This window comes from Cucumis sativus, chromosome 1 (assembly GCF_000004075.3).
Source record: "Cucumis sativus cultivar 9930 chromosome 1, Cucumber_9930_V3, whole genome shotgun sequence".
Classification (NCBI taxonomy): domain Eukaryota; kingdom Viridiplantae; phylum Streptophyta; class Magnoliopsida; order Cucurbitales; family Cucurbitaceae; genus Cucumis; species Cucumis sativus.
Genome location: NC_026655.2, coordinates 18,756,724 through 18,775,812, shown reverse-complemented (window position 1 = coordinate 18,775,812; position 19,089 = coordinate 18,756,724). Strand labels below are relative to the sequence as shown.

General features: G+C 32.4%; 2 protein-coding genes across 4 annotated transcripts; both read left to right on the top strand.

Annotated features, from left to right (window-relative positions):
- Positions 1-4,752: 4,752 nt before the first annotated feature.
- Positions 4,753-8,742, top strand: LOC101221556. Of its 2 annotated transcripts, none has more exons than XM_011658589.2 (4): positions 4,753-5,242; positions 5,928-6,025; positions 8,122-8,178; positions 8,283-8,742. In XM_011658589.2, exons 1-3 carry the CDS (start codon positions 4,981-4,983, stop codon positions 8,173-8,175), a joined length of 414 nt encoding a protein of 137 aa, XP_011656891.1. In that variant the 5' UTR covers positions 4,753-4,980; the 3' UTR covers positions 8,176-8,178; positions 8,283-8,742. The 2 variants fall into 2 exon arrangements, with proteins under 2 accessions (XP_011656891.1, XP_004146326.1); XM_004146278.3 differs by having other exon boundaries at positions 4,754-5,242; positions 8,308-8,742.
- Positions 8,743-9,659: 917 nt separating this feature from the next.
- On the top strand, positions 9,660-18,581 carry LOC101221320 (WD repeat-containing protein 75). 2 transcript variants are annotated; one of them, XM_011658579.2, is made up of 16 exons: positions 9,660-9,978; positions 10,075-10,260; positions 10,768-10,947; positions 11,259-11,667; positions 12,327-12,445; positions 12,535-12,612; positions 13,751-13,891; positions 14,518-14,565; positions 14,662-14,828; positions 15,010-15,088; positions 15,173-15,255; positions 15,463-15,592; positions 16,070-16,202; positions 16,896-17,059; positions 17,146-17,338; positions 17,930-18,581. In XM_011658579.2, the coding sequence occupies exons 1-16, from the start codon at positions 9,859-9,861 to the stop codon at positions 18,133-18,135; spliced, it is 2,436 nt and encodes an 811-aa protein (XP_011656881.1). In that variant the 5' UTR covers positions 9,660-9,858; the 3' UTR covers positions 18,136-18,581. The 2 variants fall into 2 exon arrangements, with proteins under 2 accessions (XP_011656881.1, XP_004146325.1); XM_004146277.3 differs by having other exon boundaries at positions 9,661-9,978; positions 14,521-14,565.
- The last annotated feature ends 508 nt before the right edge of the window (positions 18,582-19,089 follow it).

The following is a 19,089-nucleotide window of genomic DNA, read 5'->3' as shown; positions in this document are numbered from 1 at the left end:
CCAGCTTTGTACTGAAGAAAAAAAGTAAAGCACTTGGACTTACAAAAAAACAAACAGAAATGAAAATTCAAATCGAAAAATTTAAGTTAACTCATATTGAATGGTTAGTATAAAAACAAAATAAAACCGAATCTTAAATTAATTTATATCGTAAATTTTGATGTAGGATGAATACAAAATAAATGTTTTCTTCTTTCTAAAAAAATCATCAAATTGGTGTTAATAATAATAATTTAGAATAGAAAAAAAACAAAACAAATATATTTTTGTAGAAGAACTGCCAAAAACAGACCTGTTTTGCAAAAACACTAAACAGCATTAATAATATAAAACGTTAGTAAGCCCAAGCGTGATGGAATGACAAAAGCAAAGGGCATGACAAAGGCTTTTCTACTTTTCTTTCTTTCTTTAGCAAGTCAGCTCTAAACCTAATTGCTCTAAATTCAAAACACAAAATTACGAGGAAAATTAATTATGTTTCATTAAAAAAAATAATGAATTATTGAGGTGTATCTTTGTTATACAAAGCCGCCTAACATAATCGTAGTGATTTGTCAAATTCTAAAATTTCATAAGTCAAATCGATTTAGATTCGTTATATTCGTGTATTATAAACTTTTTTTGATTTAATAAAATAGATAGTTAGAGTAAATATATAATTGATTTTATAGAGAAAAAACTTAAATGAGTAATGCTCATACATTAATGTTTAATTTAATTCTCTAATTAAAATGCTTATGTTTTTCTCTAGATTTTTTTAAAGAAAAAATTGTTAATTATTTCGCTATCCCCTAATTAATATAAAACAAGATATTTTGATAATAAACAATGTATAAATTTAAAATTATAAATCATTCCATCCTAATTCTAATATTTTATTGATTAATCAAATCGTCTTCAAATTCATTATTATTTATTACAATACTAATGGAAGTTAGATATGGACTGCATGCATTTATACCGTTAATGATGAAATTAGTCTAATTATTGTTGTTTAATTGTTTTTTTCAACAACAATTAGTTTAATTAATTATTATTAGTATTATAAATATATATAAACTGTAGGCAATATTTATGCCTCGAATGATACTAAATTAATTTTAGGAAAACAAATACGTGAATCTTAATTATATTTTATCACAACGTGAAGTCACACGAACCAATAATTCAAGTATTTAAATTTAAAAGATATTTAAACATTAAAGTCAACTAAAAGAATGGTTAAGAAGTTTTCAAGATTAGTTAATTATTCTTATTTATTAATTTATTGAAAAGTTGACGTTATAAAAATTAATTAGATTCGTACTAAACTCGCCTAACCTAAGAAGATAAACACGAATGTCAATTTCAATAACATTGACTTAACTTGAATTTTCAAGATAAAAACTATAATTTAACTAAAACTCATGATAATAATTTAAATAAACCTGCAAAAAATTAATAATTTTGAGTTAGAAATTGAGAGTGAATTTAGACATAACGATAACAATAATATTTATTAATATAGTTATTATTATTATTGTTGGCGTGAGAAGTTAGACATATGTATTGACTTATTATTATTATCTTGAAAAATGACGTATATTATTATTATTAATATTGTTATCACTAGTTAATATTATATAACATATATTTGGTTGTATTCAAAGTTGTTGTCGATGCTACGAGATTTATTTCTTTTTTATTTGTTATTTTTATTTTTTCTCGGTCTTTTCTTGAAATATTTTTCTAAGGAAATAAAAAGAATACACATAGTTGAGAATAAACTTAATATTTTATAATAAACTTTTTGTAACAAAAGTTTCTAAATATTTTTTAAATATTTGTTCAACACTTCTTTTAATATATATTTAGTTTAAGAAATATAAAAATTTTGACAAAAAGAAATGGAACAAAATATTTCCCACATTTCAAAGCATATATATATTTATTATTATTTATTTTATTTTTGCTACGTGATTAAAAAAACAAGTATGGTCCAACCTGGAAATAAGTATTACTCTTTTATTTATTTCTCATAGACTTTATTTCCCTCTAAAAGAAAAGCATGATGAGTGATTTGATTATTTTTAAAATCAACTTTCAATTGAATTGAACATTTTGCATTTTGTTTTTCTAGAAATTTAATATTTAAAAAATAATATTTTCTTATATATATATATATTGGTAAACTTTATTCGGATGCCAACAAGAATTCAGCTCAACTGCAACTGTTTTGTATTTAAAGACAAGAGGATTTGGATTCAAATCTCTTCTTATATTATAACTTTTTTTATAAAAAAAATCTATGTACTTCATTTTTCACGTTTAGTTTGACTTTATCTTTTCATCTTAAATACCAAAATTGTTATTCAATAAAGTTAAATTTATTAGGATAGAATGTTAAAGAAGTTGCATGCAAGTATAGCAAACAAACAAAGTATTTATTGATACAAAATAAATTACGAAGTATAAATATAGCAAAATCTAAACTTAACTCTAAGATTTTATCAATGATAAATCATACTATTAGTTATAAGTCTATCACTAATAAAAGTTTAGCTATGAACGGAAGAGTTTATTATTATTAGATTTTGTTATATTTACATTTTTTTTTAATTTTTATTCAACATATATTTATTTTAATTATTAGCTATAAAACGATCTTACTCAAATACATTAATTAATTTGAGATCAAGGCTGGAATGATTTTTCTTCCCAATATGCCATTGGTCCTTTTCTCTTTCCCATCCTCTTTTCTCCTTTGAGCAAGAGATATATTTTAAAAATAAGTGCAAGCTTAATTTATAAGTAATTAAATTAATTAGTTTTTCTAATGTTAATGACTTTTCCTTGAGGTGCCCTAATGGATTTAAGAATAATATTTTAATGTTAGTAGTAGAAGTTGGTGTGTCATAGGTATAGTTAATTAGTGCAATAGTGTGATTATTTGTTTATCTATCTATAAATACTTGTAATGTTTTCCTTTAACGAACACAATTGAAGCACTTTTATGTTTAATGTGTGATATTTTTTTTCCTCTTGTTCCATCTTTGTTTTTGTTATTTAAGTTCTCACCTGTCGCTTTATTGTTACTCTCGATTTCAATGTTAACATATCTTGACCATATATATTTATAGTGGATAAAGGTCGTACTGTAAAGTTCGTTGTTGTATCGATTAAGTCTTTTTTTTTTTTTTGTATACTTATTAATTAGTAGTTGTCATTCATTTCTCTTGTAATTTTGTTGATTCATGGATATGAAATGTTTAGAAATGAAGTGAGTATGACTAAGCGGTAATTTATCATATGTGTATTGCCATGATTTCAAAGTTGGAGTTTTAAATATTTTCTAAATTTCACGACTTATTTGAAAAGCGACGAAGCAACGATTGAAAATGAAAAAGATAAAAAGAGAGAAATATGAAACAATTAGAATTACTGGTTAAATGTTCTTTTACACCTATAGGTTTAAAGTTGATAGTACAAATACTATCACAGTTCAACTATACTTACAATAAAAAAAAAGTAATTTTCTTTTCTGGGAAAATCTATAATTGTCAACAAACTTAATTTAGAAGTTTAGAGTATGATTGAATTTTGAAGGAGAATATCTTTCCTTATATTTTGTTTTGCAAGTGCTGAAGTCACAAAGTTTGGGCCGACCGTTGGACCGCGTGCTCAAATCCAAAAGTGGGCTATGGAACTGAAGATATTTTGGGCCTATGAGTTGGGTGTAAAAGCGACAAAATCAGAGTGAAGAAGCTTAGTGAGCCACGGAGCAAAATTGAAGAAATGGGCCCATTGGCCCATTGGGCAAAGGAAATGAGAATTTTAACTCAATGAGCCGTAGGGAATGACTTAGACATGGATGGTTGCTTTGCTTTGGAAGATTAAGAGTTGGTTGTCTTTGTTAGATTTTGAAAAAAGATTGACCAAAATTAAAGTTTAAGATAATGTGGTTACTATCAAAGAAATTCAATTCAATTCATATCAAAGGAAGAAAATTGTGATTAGAAAGAATTTGAACAATCGCTGATTAGTTGATTGAGAATAAGATGACAACCGGAGATATCACAATTGGTTTATTCATTTTGTCAAACGAGGATGTGAAAAGAGGCGAAAGATCACTCATTGTATTACACAACAAGCAACAACTCTTCCAAATGAGTATTTGGTGATAGAATTTAGCATTTTTAAGAAGAAAACATGCTCATAAATATATGAATCATGCAAAAGTATAAAGAGATAAAAAAGATATTAACCCTCTTTTAAAATTATGTTTGATAGCGAGTTTTATTAATCATATAAATTAATTATTATACACCAACACTAAAGACAAAACACCAATATTTAGCTTTAAATAAAAAACTAAGATTAAAAAGTGTAAAATCTCAAAATTCATTGGCTTGAAACAAAACTAAAATTTCAAATAGAAAACATTTTAAAACTTATAAACCTAACTAAAACCAAAAGTTAAATGGAAGGTTATAAGTATTTGACCCGTTGATTACCATTGAAATGTATACATATATGGCCTAACTTGATGTCCCTCCCTCGACCTAGATACATACTTCTCAATTTCAGTGTAATTAATATTTTATGTTCGAACCAACAGAAAGAAAAAAGAAGAATAAATAAATGGAGGGCAAATGGGATATTTGAGAGAAATGGGAGGGGGAAAATGCAAATAAAGAGAAGAGTGAGAGAAGAAAGACAAAGATCCAACGAGTTTACACACTGAACTCGGGTTGCGTGCGATCCGTTCACCATTCTTTGAACACTGTGTGAGTGTTCGTTCAGTGGCCAAAAGAAAAAAAGAAATAAATAACCAAATAAAATCAAAGTACTCTCTCCATTAAAGCTAAGCTAAAGCAAAATTCCTTCTCCTACTTTCTCTTCATCTCCAAAAAGCTTCTTCTCCTTCATCCAACATTTTCCGTTTCCCTTTGCATTCACTCTTCTTCTTCTTCTTCTTCCTTTTCTTTTCCAATCACCACAATGCCCATCAATAGTGAATCTACGCCGCCTCCTTTGATCGGAAAAATTGGCCCCTATACCGTCTTCATGACCCCACCACCCACTCCTTCACCGACCTCTCAACCTCAGCCGCTGTTTGAGTCTCCTAAGAAGGTCATTCAGCCACCTCCGGTTCAGCCTCCCCCTCACCAGTTCGATAAGTCTGTTTCTCTTGCTGCTGTGCCTAATGGGAATGCCTCCGTTTCTGGGTTCTTCAGAAATGCTGTCTCCAAAGTGCAGAATGGTAATTCTCACGATGCGATGTCATGTTCTGGAAAATGGGTTTCTGCTTTGAGTTTTTTTTTTCTTTGTTGCTTTCTTTGAATTTAATGTTGGGATACTGGGGATTCAGGAAATAGATACGAGAATGTGTTTCTATTTTTTTTTTATTCCTGTTTTTGCTGATAGTGGTAGAGAAAAATCTGTCTACGGAAATCCATGAGTTCGAACGTTATGGAAGTCCATGGTTTTATTTTGTGTGGCTACAGGGGATTTGGTAATTGGTTTAGCCCTATTGCTTGATTTGAAATTAGACCAGGATTCTCATGGAATAGTAGTGTTGTTCTTATTCTTTTTCCTTTTGTTGTTGCCATTATTGCTAATCAGGGGAGGATGTTTGTGAGTGATAGTTCTTATCTCTCTAGTATCTTGTGAATTTCCTCTACCATATCTTGTTCTTCTGTATTTGATTCTTTTTTCTTTTTTTGGAAATTTCTATATTGATACTTTAAATTGGTTTTCTCGTTAAATTTGATGGAAGTTCTCCTTTGTTTAAGTTCCACGTTACCTTATGCTTAACTGTTTGGGAATTTGAGGACAAGAAACTGAAGAAAATTATTGGTGGAACTTTGCTTCATAATTCAGAAATTTTCTGCCACTTTTATTTCTGTAAATGATCAAATCATAATGGTTTTGGTGTAATTTTGCAGCACATTCAAGCTTGGATGACCATTTGGCACGCTGGTTCGGGTTAAATCAATCTAAGTACCAGTGGGCACTCGATGATTATTACGAGAGCAAGGGAATGGTATGCATCTGGTCAATTTTTTTTAGTAGTACAAGTTACATATTCTTGTGTTTCGTTTTCTGAAATTAAGTGTTGGTATTTGTCCTTAATCTTAACATTGGCCGTTCATTTCACTTACCCTTCTCATTCATAGTCAGCTTTGGCATATTCACAGTTGAAATAAATTAGTTATTTGTTGAAACTGCATACGCGAAGTGACATTGAAGCAAACTTTCACAACTCGTATATGAAGTAACTTCGAAGTCAAGTGTATCTCTAACTTGTTCTACTTTTTCATTTGCTATTTCATTTATTTTCATTTAATGCATAGGGTTAACTAGTTGAACTTATCTGCTTTCCACACTTGTTTTTCTGAGAAGATAAGTAGGATATAGAGGCTATCCGTGTTTCAGATGTGTGGTTGAAGTTAACCCATATGTTTCTACAGAGTAAAGGGAAACAATAAGATGGACATTTCCTTCTTGCCTTTGATAAATAATATAATTTGGTGCATAAATAAGAAAGGAGCAATTAAATACATGAGATGGTTATCCTTCAAGATTAAGTCTTCTCCCGTTGTTTAGTTTTATTATTAATTTTTTTTTTGTATACGTAGTTATTAGTGTCATCATTATATACTTGTAAAGAATCTTTTCTCTATTTGCCTAGCAGGAACTATAATTGCCTGACCTAGGATATTATTTACATGAATGATTGCCAAATATAAAAAAAGATATTATATAAATGCAGAGATTGTAGTTTTTCCCCACTTAATGATTTGGTTAATCTTTTTGCATTTTAGTTTCATTGGTTATGATTAGATTTTATACTTATACCTAAGCTTTTACTCTGCCTTTCCTATTCTATAATGTAGAAAATCTCAATAAACCTTCAAAGCTTTTGCTACACGATTCCGAAACTCAATAAACCATTTACTCTATAGTTAGCCGTGGGTCTGGGCATTTTCTTCTGTTCGGTTGTCTAGTTTGTCCTTTTGCATTCTCTCATATTATCTCCATCAGGTTTTCTGATTAAAAAAGTCTAATAAAGCCACTATGTTTCAACCCTAAAATAATTGGGCATATTCATACCCAACTCCAAACCTGTCTTAAATTGAACTTCTGGTAGTTTGGTAGAAAGGTAACTCCTTTTTTTTTTTTTAACGAGGAAACAACTTTGTTTTAAAACAAATGAAAGAAGAATATGAAAGGGCATACAAGAAAACAGGATAGTGAAGCAAAAGACCCCTGTTGAACGTAACTAGGATTATACTTCTTCACAAGATTTCTTAAGCTCCCAAAAAATTCTCTTGTTACAACCCTCAAATAACAGTGATAAAAGAAAACTGCTGCCATGCACGGGGGAGGGTGGGGGGCCATAAGGACATCTCCATAGACTGACTGAATTTCAACTATTAACTTGAGACCATTTGTCTGAAATTGTTCAAGCAACATGTTTTAGTTTCCACGAACAATTGGTACATTCACAAGTACAGTGAGAAACCATGGTGGCCAATGCCCATTGCCCTAGGATTTAGAATCCTACAAGCTTCCTTTACAACCAAATTTAGTAGGGTTAGATGGTTGTTCATGAGATTTGTCAAGATGCCACAAATTGGCAATGTACACTTTTGACATTAGAAAAAAGGAATGATAAAAAAATAAAATAAAGCTTGACTTTTAAAAAGAAATTGTGTGCTGTTTCAAACCAATATCATGAAGAATCCAATTGACTTCATAGTGCTTGCTTACTTCAAGCGAGTTCATAGTAAAAAAATACACATTAAAATATTTTCCATCAACCAACAATTCTAACAGATTATACTTTCCATGTTAAGTTTTTTACAGTTACTTCAATACTTGAGTCTTTTAGTAATAAATGAAGCAAAATTTGATTTGAGTGACTAGCAAAATAGGAGAGTTTATTTATAGTTTAATAGTTGAACCAGATCATGATCAATATCGTCATAAATCCCAATGAAATGAGAAAGATTATTTAATTCTGTATCAAATTCAACTTTAGATGCATTTATTGATACATCAAATCCAACTTCTTATGTCTGTCTATATATGTATGTATATAAAATCTGGAATTTTGTCATCTCTCTCTTACTGCAGGAAACTGGGGACATGAAAGCAAAGGAACCGCCGAGCAAAGCCCAGAGCGTGTAACAGGTGCTAAAATTTGCGACATTGTGTGCATAACCAAGCCCTTTACTAATTTCTACATGCCAACATTGTTTGGTTTTATTTTGATATCAACTTTTGCATGCTTCCAGAATCAAACTTGTTGTGTATTCGTAGGAACTCTCCATGGACAATAGAGAAACTATTTATACCTATCTATGCAATGGCTGAAGTGGATCTGATTGTTTATACAATGCCTGATGAAGTGGCCAGCCATCTTGGAATGTGATTCCATTTCCGTCTACCTTATACAAAAATCGACAGAATTTGGTCGTGTTGTAGTTGTAGTTGTAAGCCGTGTAATGTTATGTACCGTCGTCTTCTTTCCCCCCTCATTGATCTCTTTTTTGTTCATTTGGAGCTGAACCTTTAGCTTATGTATTTTTAGCTACTTTTTTCGGGTTATTTGTGCCATTGTAATGAAGGTTATGTTTGAAGGCAATGTTTGCTTCCATCCATCCAAGTCATTTGAGATTTTATCAAATGTTTAATTGTAACAGATAGAATCTTACAAGCTTTTCTTTTAACCAAAAAAAGAAAACAGTGGTAAAATATACTTGTCTTTTCCAATCGTTATTGCAAAGTTACAAGAGTGGTGAACCTATCACATTATATCTTTATTATCTTTAGAGTCAAACGATAGCTGTAAATATAAAGATAAATTCTCACAAATTTAATTTGTAATTTTAAGTAAATGTGATAAAAATCAATCCAATTGCATTTGTGATTCAGCTAGTGGATGAATGCAAAATTTAATTATGTATCATATAACACTTCCTTTCACTTATAAGTTTGAAATTATGATGCAAATACTTGAATACAAAGCATTCTATACCACATTACTTTGACACCATCTTAAATGACTAATTGACTCACATGCAAGCTAGTGAGTGAAAGTAAATTTAATTTAATTGGTAGGGACTACTTTTTACTCCTAAATCGATTTTCATACGTTATATAGTATTTTGAATGGGATGAAGACTAAAATTAAATAAAACTTAAAGTTTGAAAATAAAAATTTATAACTAAACTCAAACTGAACAAGACATGAAATCCACGTTATTTTTAGAATATTGTTTTATATAACATACCATTACTAAATAAAATAAATTTAAATTGCGGAAAATGAATGAAGGTAATATAATTTTACTAAAGATTATATAAACAATGTCTGTGAGTTTTATAGTTTGTGTCACAACCTTTAAAAAAACACTCATAAAAATAGTTCTCTTATAATTAGTTTTCAATAGTAACGATTAAAGTTTTATTTAAAAAATAACCAATTGAAATTTTTTATTAATACCCTAAACATTAAATTAAATTAGATAACTAAGACAATATTAACGGGTTATGGTGTATAACAATAAGTGTATTTAATTTGATTTTTTTTAGGTTTAGAGTATCTTTTAAAATTATGAAAGTTTAAACCCTTTGCCAAAAGTATAGGATGGAGACTTGGAGAGAGCAACAATCACAAGAGAAAGAAAAGGTTTATTTTGTAAAATTGAGGAAGAGGGCATCATTCAACAAAAACTTCGCATCAACGGCGGCTTAAGAGAAAACAGAGAGAGAGAGAGAGAGAGAGGGGTTTAACAGACGCTTTAGGGCTTTGGCGGAGGAAAACCTCAGCAATCTGCCATTCTTGCAGGTTCTCTACATCGCCGTACAATGATCACCGGCGGGAAGAGCTACGTTTCGGCACCTCCAGCTTTCTCCAATGACGCCAAGCGGCTTCTTGTCTGCACCGGTACCTCTGTCTCCATTTTCAGTACCTCCACTGGCTTGCAGGTGAATGCCTTCTTCGTTGCTTCTGTACTCAGTTTCTATACTTTATCAATTCTTCTGACATTCCGTTTGTTTCGGACTCTTTTGCTTCTGCTTAAGATTGCTTCATTGAAGGGTCACAAGGCCTTTGTGACATCGGTCACCGTTGTGCCGGCATCTAGTGCGGCAAGTAAGATCTTGTGCTTCTGTTGGACTACTTCACTCGATGGAACTATTCGATATTGGGATTTCTCGATTCCGGAGCTCATGAAGACCATAGATATTCGGCTACCGGTTTACTCCATGGTTAGCTAGTTATTTATTTGATAAGTATCGGTCCTGTGTACGAAAAAGTCTAAGAAAGCACTTATATCTAGGTTTTGGAATTATTTACTGCATTTTCAACTGTTTGTTGGGGACTGAATATTTCAGCTTGTCCTTCTCATTATGCAACGGTGGTACTAATAGTTATCTTTAGACTTCGTGAAATTAGAAGGTACCGAAACTTGTTTTTAAGAGTCAGTTTTCACCTAATATCTTACAGGAAGTTGGAACAAGAGATGGAACTTTGTTAATCTTAAATTCTGGTACTTTTTAGTTGATGTGTATTCCAAAATTAAAGGTGGAAGTGAAACATAGAATCAATATGTAGTTCAATGAACTGTGACATGAAATGTTAATATCAGTTCAATGAAGTGGAGGATGGGACTATGGTGTGTGTGTCGCTCAATACTATGTTTTTCAACTAATTGTGTTGGTTCTTTGAGTTACTATACACTAAATAATTTATTTCCCATGCTTTGTTTTCCTCAGGTCATCCCTTCTTTGTTAGGCCAGCTGTTGGAGAGGGATGTAAAGTCTCGTGACCTTTTTGCTTATGTATCAGTGCAAAACATAGGAGTGAAGGATGGAAAGCCGGTGCCTGTGAGAGGACAAATCCTTAAGTGTAACTTAACCAAGTCTCGCTTGGCTACTGGGGTCATTTTGGCGGAGGTGCAATTGACTAAGATTTTCTTCATTGTCCCTAATGGTTTCATAGTTGCATATTTTGAAACAAACTTTTATTTGCTAAAATTATGTTTAAGTACAAGGCTATTGGGTCAGGAAGTATTGAGACAAATATTATAGGGTTGGGTGGTTGTTCTGTGACATCAATTGAGGCGTGCAAATATTGGCCTAAACTTCTATAAGTATATTTTGGGTGTAAAACATGCTAGCTGTGCATAAACTTATGTAGTGCCATGGATGTTTTGGAAAGGTTTGGAACTATATTAATGCATTATTACTATTCTCACTCTTAACAGACTCAACAACCTGAATATTTAACTACTAGCTCATCAGGGAGCTTCTTTGGCATCCGAAATAAGCGCAAAATTCATGTATGGAAAGTGCCAAATGGACAATTTGAAAAATTAGGCGCTAAAAAAATTACTCTGCATCACACAAAAGACTTGACGGTTCTTGCATTTCACCCAACCCAAAGAACGGTAGCTGCAGGTGATGTGACCGGGAGAATTTTAATATGGAGGGGATTCGGTAATAGGACATTTCCTGTTTCTGGTGAAGAAGCTGGCAAAAAGTCTTTTGACAGTGATGAAGATAGACCAGGAGTAAGAGGAAATGATGATGCTGATTCTTGCTCTACACGGCACTGGCATCCTACCGAAGTTATTGCTCTCTCTTTCTCCTCTGATGGGGCATATCTTTATTCAGGTAAAATGTCAACAAGTAACAATTGCTAATGGGAATACATCCTGGAACTTCTAATAGAAAATGTGCTTTTGCTTACAAGTTTAACCATGAGTTCGGAGGAGGAAGTTTGGGAGAGCAGAAGATTTAATACATCTGAGTGGGCTGTGGGCTTTTGGAGTCTCTTCTTGTAGCTTTTGTTGGGTTTTTTGTGTATGCTCTTGTGCATTCTTTCATTTTCTCAATGAAGGCTCAATTTCTCAATAGTAATGGAAATTACATGTTCGACAATGACATATCAAGGGTAGCAATTGGAAGGATTGTAAATATTTGAATAATTTTCTGGACTTCTTGCATGAGATGGGCCACTCTGATACTAGGCTTTTAGCTATGTGTAGTGGATGCAGTTGCATAAAGGTTGATGATGATACAAGTAGCATCACATGAAACCCAGTCTAGAGGAGAATGAAATGTATTGCATGTCCACATTTGTCAGTGGTGGCCCGTATTAATTTAGCAAGTCGTCATTTAATCGCTTGATATCCATGTGATGATCTAGAATTATTCTAATTAGACATACTAGGTTACTCTTAATGTCACTATTCTTATCTATCCACAATGGTTGCTTATTACTTCCTATCCTTATATGATTCAATCTTCACGACTCTTAAATCTTATTTAAGGTGGGAAGGAGGGGGTTCTTGTGGTTTGGCAACTTGATACAGAGAAGAGAAAATACCTGCCTCGAATTGGGTCACCACTATTGTATTTTACTGATTCTCCAGATCCTCTGCTTGCCTCTGTAAGTAGATCCTTTATTTTTCACAACCAAGTATATTCTGCCACAGCTTTTGTTGGCCCTTTTGTTTAAAACTGAAATTAGGGTTTCAGGTATCTTGTGCAGACAATCAAATTCATTTACTAAAAATGCCTTCTATGGAAATCTTGAAGTCCATATCTGGGATCAAGGTTTGTTTCAGCAATCTTTTTATGAACTCTCTTTTTTTTTATTGATGGGGCCTTCCTTGATATTTTATCATGTTTGTGGTTAACAAATGTTGGAAGGAATGAGACTGTCTGAGTTAGAATGTTATACGATTAGAAGCCACCAAATAGAGAAGTTAGATAAAAAATTTCTTAGTGTGGGTCGTTATGTAAATCGTGTTGCTTTTTTTTTTTTGACAATTTCTCCTTATTAGTATTTTCTTAGCATAGTAGGTGGTTTTCTTCATGTACATTATGGTTTCCATGCCATAAGAATGTAGCTTTCTTGGTTCATTGTTGTCTTCTAAAGAAGCACAAATAAGGATACATATACGTCAATTTCTAAAAATCTAAGATACAGATATGTGGAGGATTCGTTATTTATTATTATTATTATAGTTTTAATGATGATGTCCAATTAATTGTAATGGAACTTAAGTTATAGTAGATTTAAAAGAGAGTTAAATTTGGGGAGAAAAACCCAGTGGCATTGTAACTGTCATTGGGGAGGCCGAGGAGTGGTAGTTGGTTGGCAGTGGCGAGGCTGAGTGGTGGTTGGGTAATGGACAGACGACAGTGAAGAAGTAGAAGATGAAGATTGAAGAATGAAGTTGAATTTGATGGGGAGGGGGTCGTGTTTCGTGATTTCAAGAGTGAGGGAGAGAAGAATGAAGATTTGATTGCCTTTCTGTATTCTTTTTTACTTTTTTTCTTTCTTTTGTTTTGGCTTGCCGTATTTAAGTGGGCTTTAAAATAAAATGGGTTGCAGGTTGAGCTTTTAAGTGACTAAGCTTTATACCAATCATCTGCAAATTTAGAAGTATATTGCTTCCTAGGTTATCATATATAATGACTACCGAATTTTGATATTTCTGTCATACTGGCTTGAAGCTAAAGGAGTCTTTCACTCTTCTATAAGGTTTGTTAGATACATGCATGTTATTGCTTTATTCTCTAATTTCTTCTTTTCTAGCATACAAAGTTTTGATGATTGCACAATTGTATCTAATAATTCTTACACATTATCTTCAAGTCTTATTAGAAAATAATGGCTATTTTATTTGTCTATAAATGTTCTTCAAGCCTTATTTTACTGCAACTTCTTGTGTTGTGTTCTTTTCAGCTTCCTTGTTCATTTCCTGATGTTTGTCAAGGCTCTAATAACGGGTTTGCCTTCAATCAAAATGATGGTCTAGTTGCCCTTCGTTCAGAAAACTATAGCATTCAGTTCTACAGTCTGTTTGATGACTGTGGAATTTGTGAGGTGAGAATGTACTGATTACTAAATTAGCTAATGAACTGGGGTAGTAAAATGTGCTTGTTTGTATCTCTTTTGTTACATAGTTTTATAAATATCTAGTTTAACACGAGTTTCATTAGACCATGATATGCCCTTCAGTGTTATCAGGTTGATGTTCTAGTTGTATCAAAATCACTTTTTCACCAAGCCTAACAAAAGTAGTAAAAGATTCTCATTTAAAAAAGACTGAAGCAGTTGAATTCACCTTGATCCGCCAGTGCTAAATAAGACACAGAAAGATCTCAATTATCAAAACTTGAAAGGGAAGGGAAGGAAATTTTGGAGAGAAACCTATCAACACAGTTTGAAAAAATGTATATCTTTTTGAAAGTGTTGTCTTAGTGTTCTTTGTACCCTTATTTACCAAAATGACTGAGTTACCTAACTAACAGCACCTCAGATATTTGTGCCATTCTGTACAAAGTCTTGACTTCCAAGTTCCAAGTAATGAACAGAATGTGGCTCTTTTCTCATATATGTGTTTGTACATGACTTCATGTTTAGACACAAATTCATATCTAAAAACATTCAGTTTTTATGTCAGTATTTTAGTGACTCTTAAGTATTAACTGTTCTACATATAATGTTAGCAGGTTCAAATTTGTGAGAGGAACCATCAACCCGGTGAAGAGCTCACTGTATGTGAACTTATATGTTGGTGTCATTTTATTGAAATAATGTCTGTAGGAATTGTGTGTCTGATGCTACCATTATACTTGAATATTGGGTGGCAGGTTGTTATTACTTCTGTGGTTCTCTCCCTTGATGGCTCTTTAATGACTACTGCTGAAATTAGAATTCCTGAGGGTGGAATTGGTGGTTTAATTTGTCTCAAGTTTTGGGATTCAGAGTTGGAAAACAAAAAGTTTAGTTTGTCAACCGTTGTATATGAGCCACACAGGTTTGCTTTTGGTCCTTTTCTGAAATCACAAGGAAAATTTATTTCAAAGGTTACTACAAGACCATAACAGTTATGTTCTTGTAATCATAATTTCATTGCACTCGTTTGTATTTTATGCTGGACACAGAAAACGCTGTTTCCTTCTTTGATCTGAATGAAAAAGTGCACTGCCATTTGACAGGGATGCTGGGATTTCTGCTCTCGCTTTCCACCCTAATCGCCGCATGGTTGTCAGTACATCATATGGTGGAGACTTCAAGGTACTGTTGGAACAAAAATAATCTTATATAATAGTATTTTCTGCAATGAAATTCATTTTATTTTATATTTATTTTTATGTTTAGATATGGGTTTGCAATGGAGGACTTCCGAAAGTTCAGGGAGAGAAAAATTCAAGCTGGATGTGCCATTCAGTTGGGTCTTACAAGTATGCATTCAATTAATTTCTTTTCAATTTTTAGTTTTTCGAATGATGGGAGAAATTATTTCTTTTATTTTAAAATGTAGACTTAAGTTGGATTTGGAAATTGTTTTCTTTTTTAAAAGGTTTCTAAATTGTAACGTTACTCTGGTGTTTGAAACTGACGTTTTATTGTTATTTTTCTAATTCTCACATAAGATTCTGCTTTATCAGAAAGAAGTCAATGACTGCTGCCACATTTTCTGCCGATGGTTCTGTTTTGGCCGTTGCTGCAGAAACTGTTATTACATTATGGGACCCTGAGCAAAATATCCTTGTTGCTGTAATTGGAGAGACTCTTACGGTACATAAAGTTCTCTCATATTTGCCTATAATTCCCAAAATAACGAAATGAATCCCAATAAGAAAGAACTGTTAAATTTGACCTAGTCCAGCTGGTATTCCATGAAATTAACCATGCCTCTTTTCTACATAAATGGTTGTGCTTAATTTCTTTTAAAAGCTCTATAGGTGAATTCATAATGTGTTTGATCACTTTTTTTTTTGTTTTTTTTTTTCATTTTGCGACAATTATGTAATGTTATATGGTGGTGGGTCAGAATCTTTTCTGGATCTTAAGTCTGTCATTCAAACTTGAATACTGTGTTTGAACAATCAATTTTAAAAAATGACGTTCTTAAATAATGATAAAAAGGGAATAAAAAAACATAAGTAAAACTGTTGATATGCTCTGCCAAGTTTTTAACTAGAAAAGTTCTCTACTCTAATTTATTATCTGCATTCATCTCTCTCATGAATTCATGATTTTCAATTTGGACAGCCAATTGTGAATCTTAGCTTTGCTGGAGACTCCCAGTTTCTTGTATCTGTGTCACAAGGTTCAAAGCCACAACTATCTGTTTGGACTGTGTCGAAACTATCAATATCTTGGTCATACAAGCTTCATATAGAAGGTTTAATGCTCTCCTTTCCTTTCTCCTTTAACTTGGAATTGATATAATTCAACTCAAGATGGTTGATTGATTCACTTCTTTAATTTTATAAAACAGTAGAAGACTAATTTCACAAATTAGCAAGGGAAAAAAATGATCATTAAAACTTTTTAATGAAGATGGGATGTTAATGCCAAAACAACATTTTTTTCAATTTTTGTCTATGTTTATTAATCCTAGGCTCCAAAGGCTGTATCTTTTTACAATGCAAGCATCTGCAGTGAGTGACGGCTATCTTTTTCTTTTTAAAATTTCAAACAGTTATAGATTAACTTGTGACAACTAATTGACTAACGGCGCACTTTTGGGACTATAAACGTGATGGTTTCATGGAACTTTACTGCCAATGGGAGTTATTCAAATTTTTCTTGCGCAATTTTAAATACTTGGCTTCTCCTAAAATACCCAAGCACTTACTTGAGGCCTCATTACTGTGTTCTGGAAAATGAACGAGGAAACTGGAAAGTAAAGGGATTCTGATGAATGAAGATACGTTTCTTTCAGTTAGCACCTTCATTGGAACGTCTATCATTTTATGGACTATTAGCTTTTATCTAAATAAGAATCTACTTTTGTTTATGGTTAGGGGAAGTTTGAGCCATGATCATAAATGTTCTAATTCTAATCGTGGCTGTCCATGATTTGCTTCTACAGCCTTGGCCTGTGCTGTGGATATGTCTTCTTTTGCTGTGCTTGCCCTTATCCCCGAATCTGTACGGTTGCAATTTAGTGACTCGACATTCCAAGGGAGAGATGGAATGATATTGCATTTTAATGCCAATGATCCTGTTCCCCTGAGTACCTGGTCTGTTAGGAAGGTATACTATTTTCTACATCCTTTTTTCACACCTTCTTAACACTTAATTATAATTAATAATTAATTACTGCTGATGTACTACCGCAGGCTCAGGGAGGGGGTCTTGCGTTTCTACGATCCGAAAAAAGTAACATTAGTTCAGATGAAAAATCTGGCCATCCATGGCTTGTCTATATCAATGGTGACCACGAATATACTCTATTTGACCCATCTGGCAAGGAAGGACAAGAACTTAGTTTGACCAAGCAGGGAAGTTATCACGCCCTTGAAGAAACAGGAGGTAAAATTATTTTCTATTTTGACCGTATCAACAATTTGATTCTCTATAGCTGTACTGTCTACTTTTCTAATCTAGGCCTGTTTCACAATATCCTCATTTTCTCTAGTAAAAAGATCCTTACCCCGCTTTGAGCTGATACTGTGTTTTGTTTGTTTATTTTATGTAAATGTGCGCAATGCATAATTTATATATTTCTTTAGGAAAAAGGGACATTTGAATTGGTTATGACTGTTGAGGAGATCTCATGTGCGATTTTTGTTCTTGTGGTTTATTATAGAACCTAAATATATTGAATTATAAAAGATAGCGAAACCAAGTATTCGACATGCTTGGACTGACCCTCCCAATCTTTAAATCACTCTCAAGCCCTAATTCACCACCAAAATATCTTATAACCCAACTTCTCCAAGAAACTATTTGATATTTACTAATATACCCTTAATATCCCTCTAATACCATTCCTATTATTTTGGCATGCATAAGTGAATCTTTTAAAACTCCTAATCTTATCCCATAGTTTGCAGATTCGATCTTATTCATTTGGAAAAGTCATGTCAATCCCATGATTATTAATACATTAAATTATTACAGGAAAATTTGGATATGAAGCTATCTATGGCGAACTGCCAGAATTTGTATCAAAGATGGACCAGACCTTGTCTGCCCCATCTGTTCCATCACAGAGGCCTTGGGAGACCATCTTCAGTGGCTCATCACATGAACTTCCACCTCTTACTAAGCTTTGTTCAGCATTCTTAGAATCATTATTGGAGAGGAGGACCGTTACTACAGAGTAATTTCTGAGTCCACTGAAACATGTCACATTATATGCCTTCTTGAGTTCCTGGATTTGACTCAATCGATAGGTACAATCCGAAGATTGAATCAATTGCCATCCAATCTGAAGCCTTCAATTTCCTGATTCCTATTCAAGTACACAACATGAATAGCTGTCTAAATGGTGAACCATTCAGCTTAGGTAGAAAAAGATGGAACTTGCTTCCTAAAGAGTAAGAATCATCGGAAATTTTTGTTAGGTAGGCCAATTTTGAGTGTGCAATTTGGATTTTGAAAAAGAGAATTAGAAAATTTTGTAAATTATTATAAGTTATGTTTTTTAATTTGGGAATTTTATCCCTTTAGATAATCGGGAACCTTATCTTACATATTTATATACTATAGAATATATAACTGTTGCAGTAAGTTCAAGGTTGGTGATGATAATTAACACATTATTCAGATACATGTTTATGTGGTTGACCTTCGAAAAATTTAATTCCCTAAGCAATTAAAAATGGTTAGAAGGAATCGTTGAGATCCCAATAATAAATGAGTCATCAAAACCCACTTTTTAAAAAATCATATTACATGTAGTAGTTCAACTTAGAACAATGAATTACATCGAATTTTAAACAAAGGAATTTCCACTATTAATTTTAGTAAGTGCCATTTCTATGTATTTTATACTTTTTATTTATTTGTTATGTAGCCGTTCAACCAGCCGCCCTCTAAAGTCTTTTTAGGTTAAACTACTCCCCCATGCCTTTCTTTTTTAAAACATCTCCCCTTCACATATTTTAATTGGGATTCTCTTGTTTAATCTAATTGTTGAAGATTAAGAGAAGATATAAATGTTGATAATGCCTTAATCTAATTTAATTTCTATAGCTTTGCTTAATTGTACTCTAAATAAATCATCAAACAACAAGTATAAGGGGACAGGGGTTGCAATTCTTTAGTAAACTTTTGAA

What these genes read in the sequence shown, in the direction of transcription:
- LOC101221320 (XM_011658579.2), top strand. Translation starts at nt 9,859, where the DNA reads ATGATCACCGGCGGGAAGAGCTACGTTTCGGCACCTCCAGCTTTCTCC. An exon ending in TGGGGCATATCTTTATTCAG is followed by an intron (nt 11,668 to 12,326) that starts GTAAAATGTCAA and finishes ATCTTATTTAAG; the next exon opens with GTGGGAAGGAGGGGGTTCTT. An exon ending in GTACCTGGTCTGTTAGGAAG is followed by an intron (nt 17,060 to 17,145) that starts GTATACTATTTT and finishes GTACTACCGCAG; the next exon opens with GCTCAGGGAGGGGGTCTTGC.
- LOC101221556 (XM_011658589.2), top strand. Translation starts at nt 4,981, where the DNA reads ATGCCCATCAATAGTGAATCTACGCCGCCTCCTTTGATCGGAAAAATT. An exon ending in TGTCTCCAAAGTGCAGAATG is followed by an intron (nt 5,243 to 5,927) that starts GTAATTCTCACG and finishes GTAATTTTGCAG; the next exon opens with CACATTCAAGCTTGGATGAC. An exon ending in ATTACGAGAGCAAGGGAATG is followed by an intron (nt 6,026 to 8,121) that starts GTATGCATCTGG and finishes CTCTTACTGCAG; the next exon opens with GAAACTGGGGACATGAAAGC.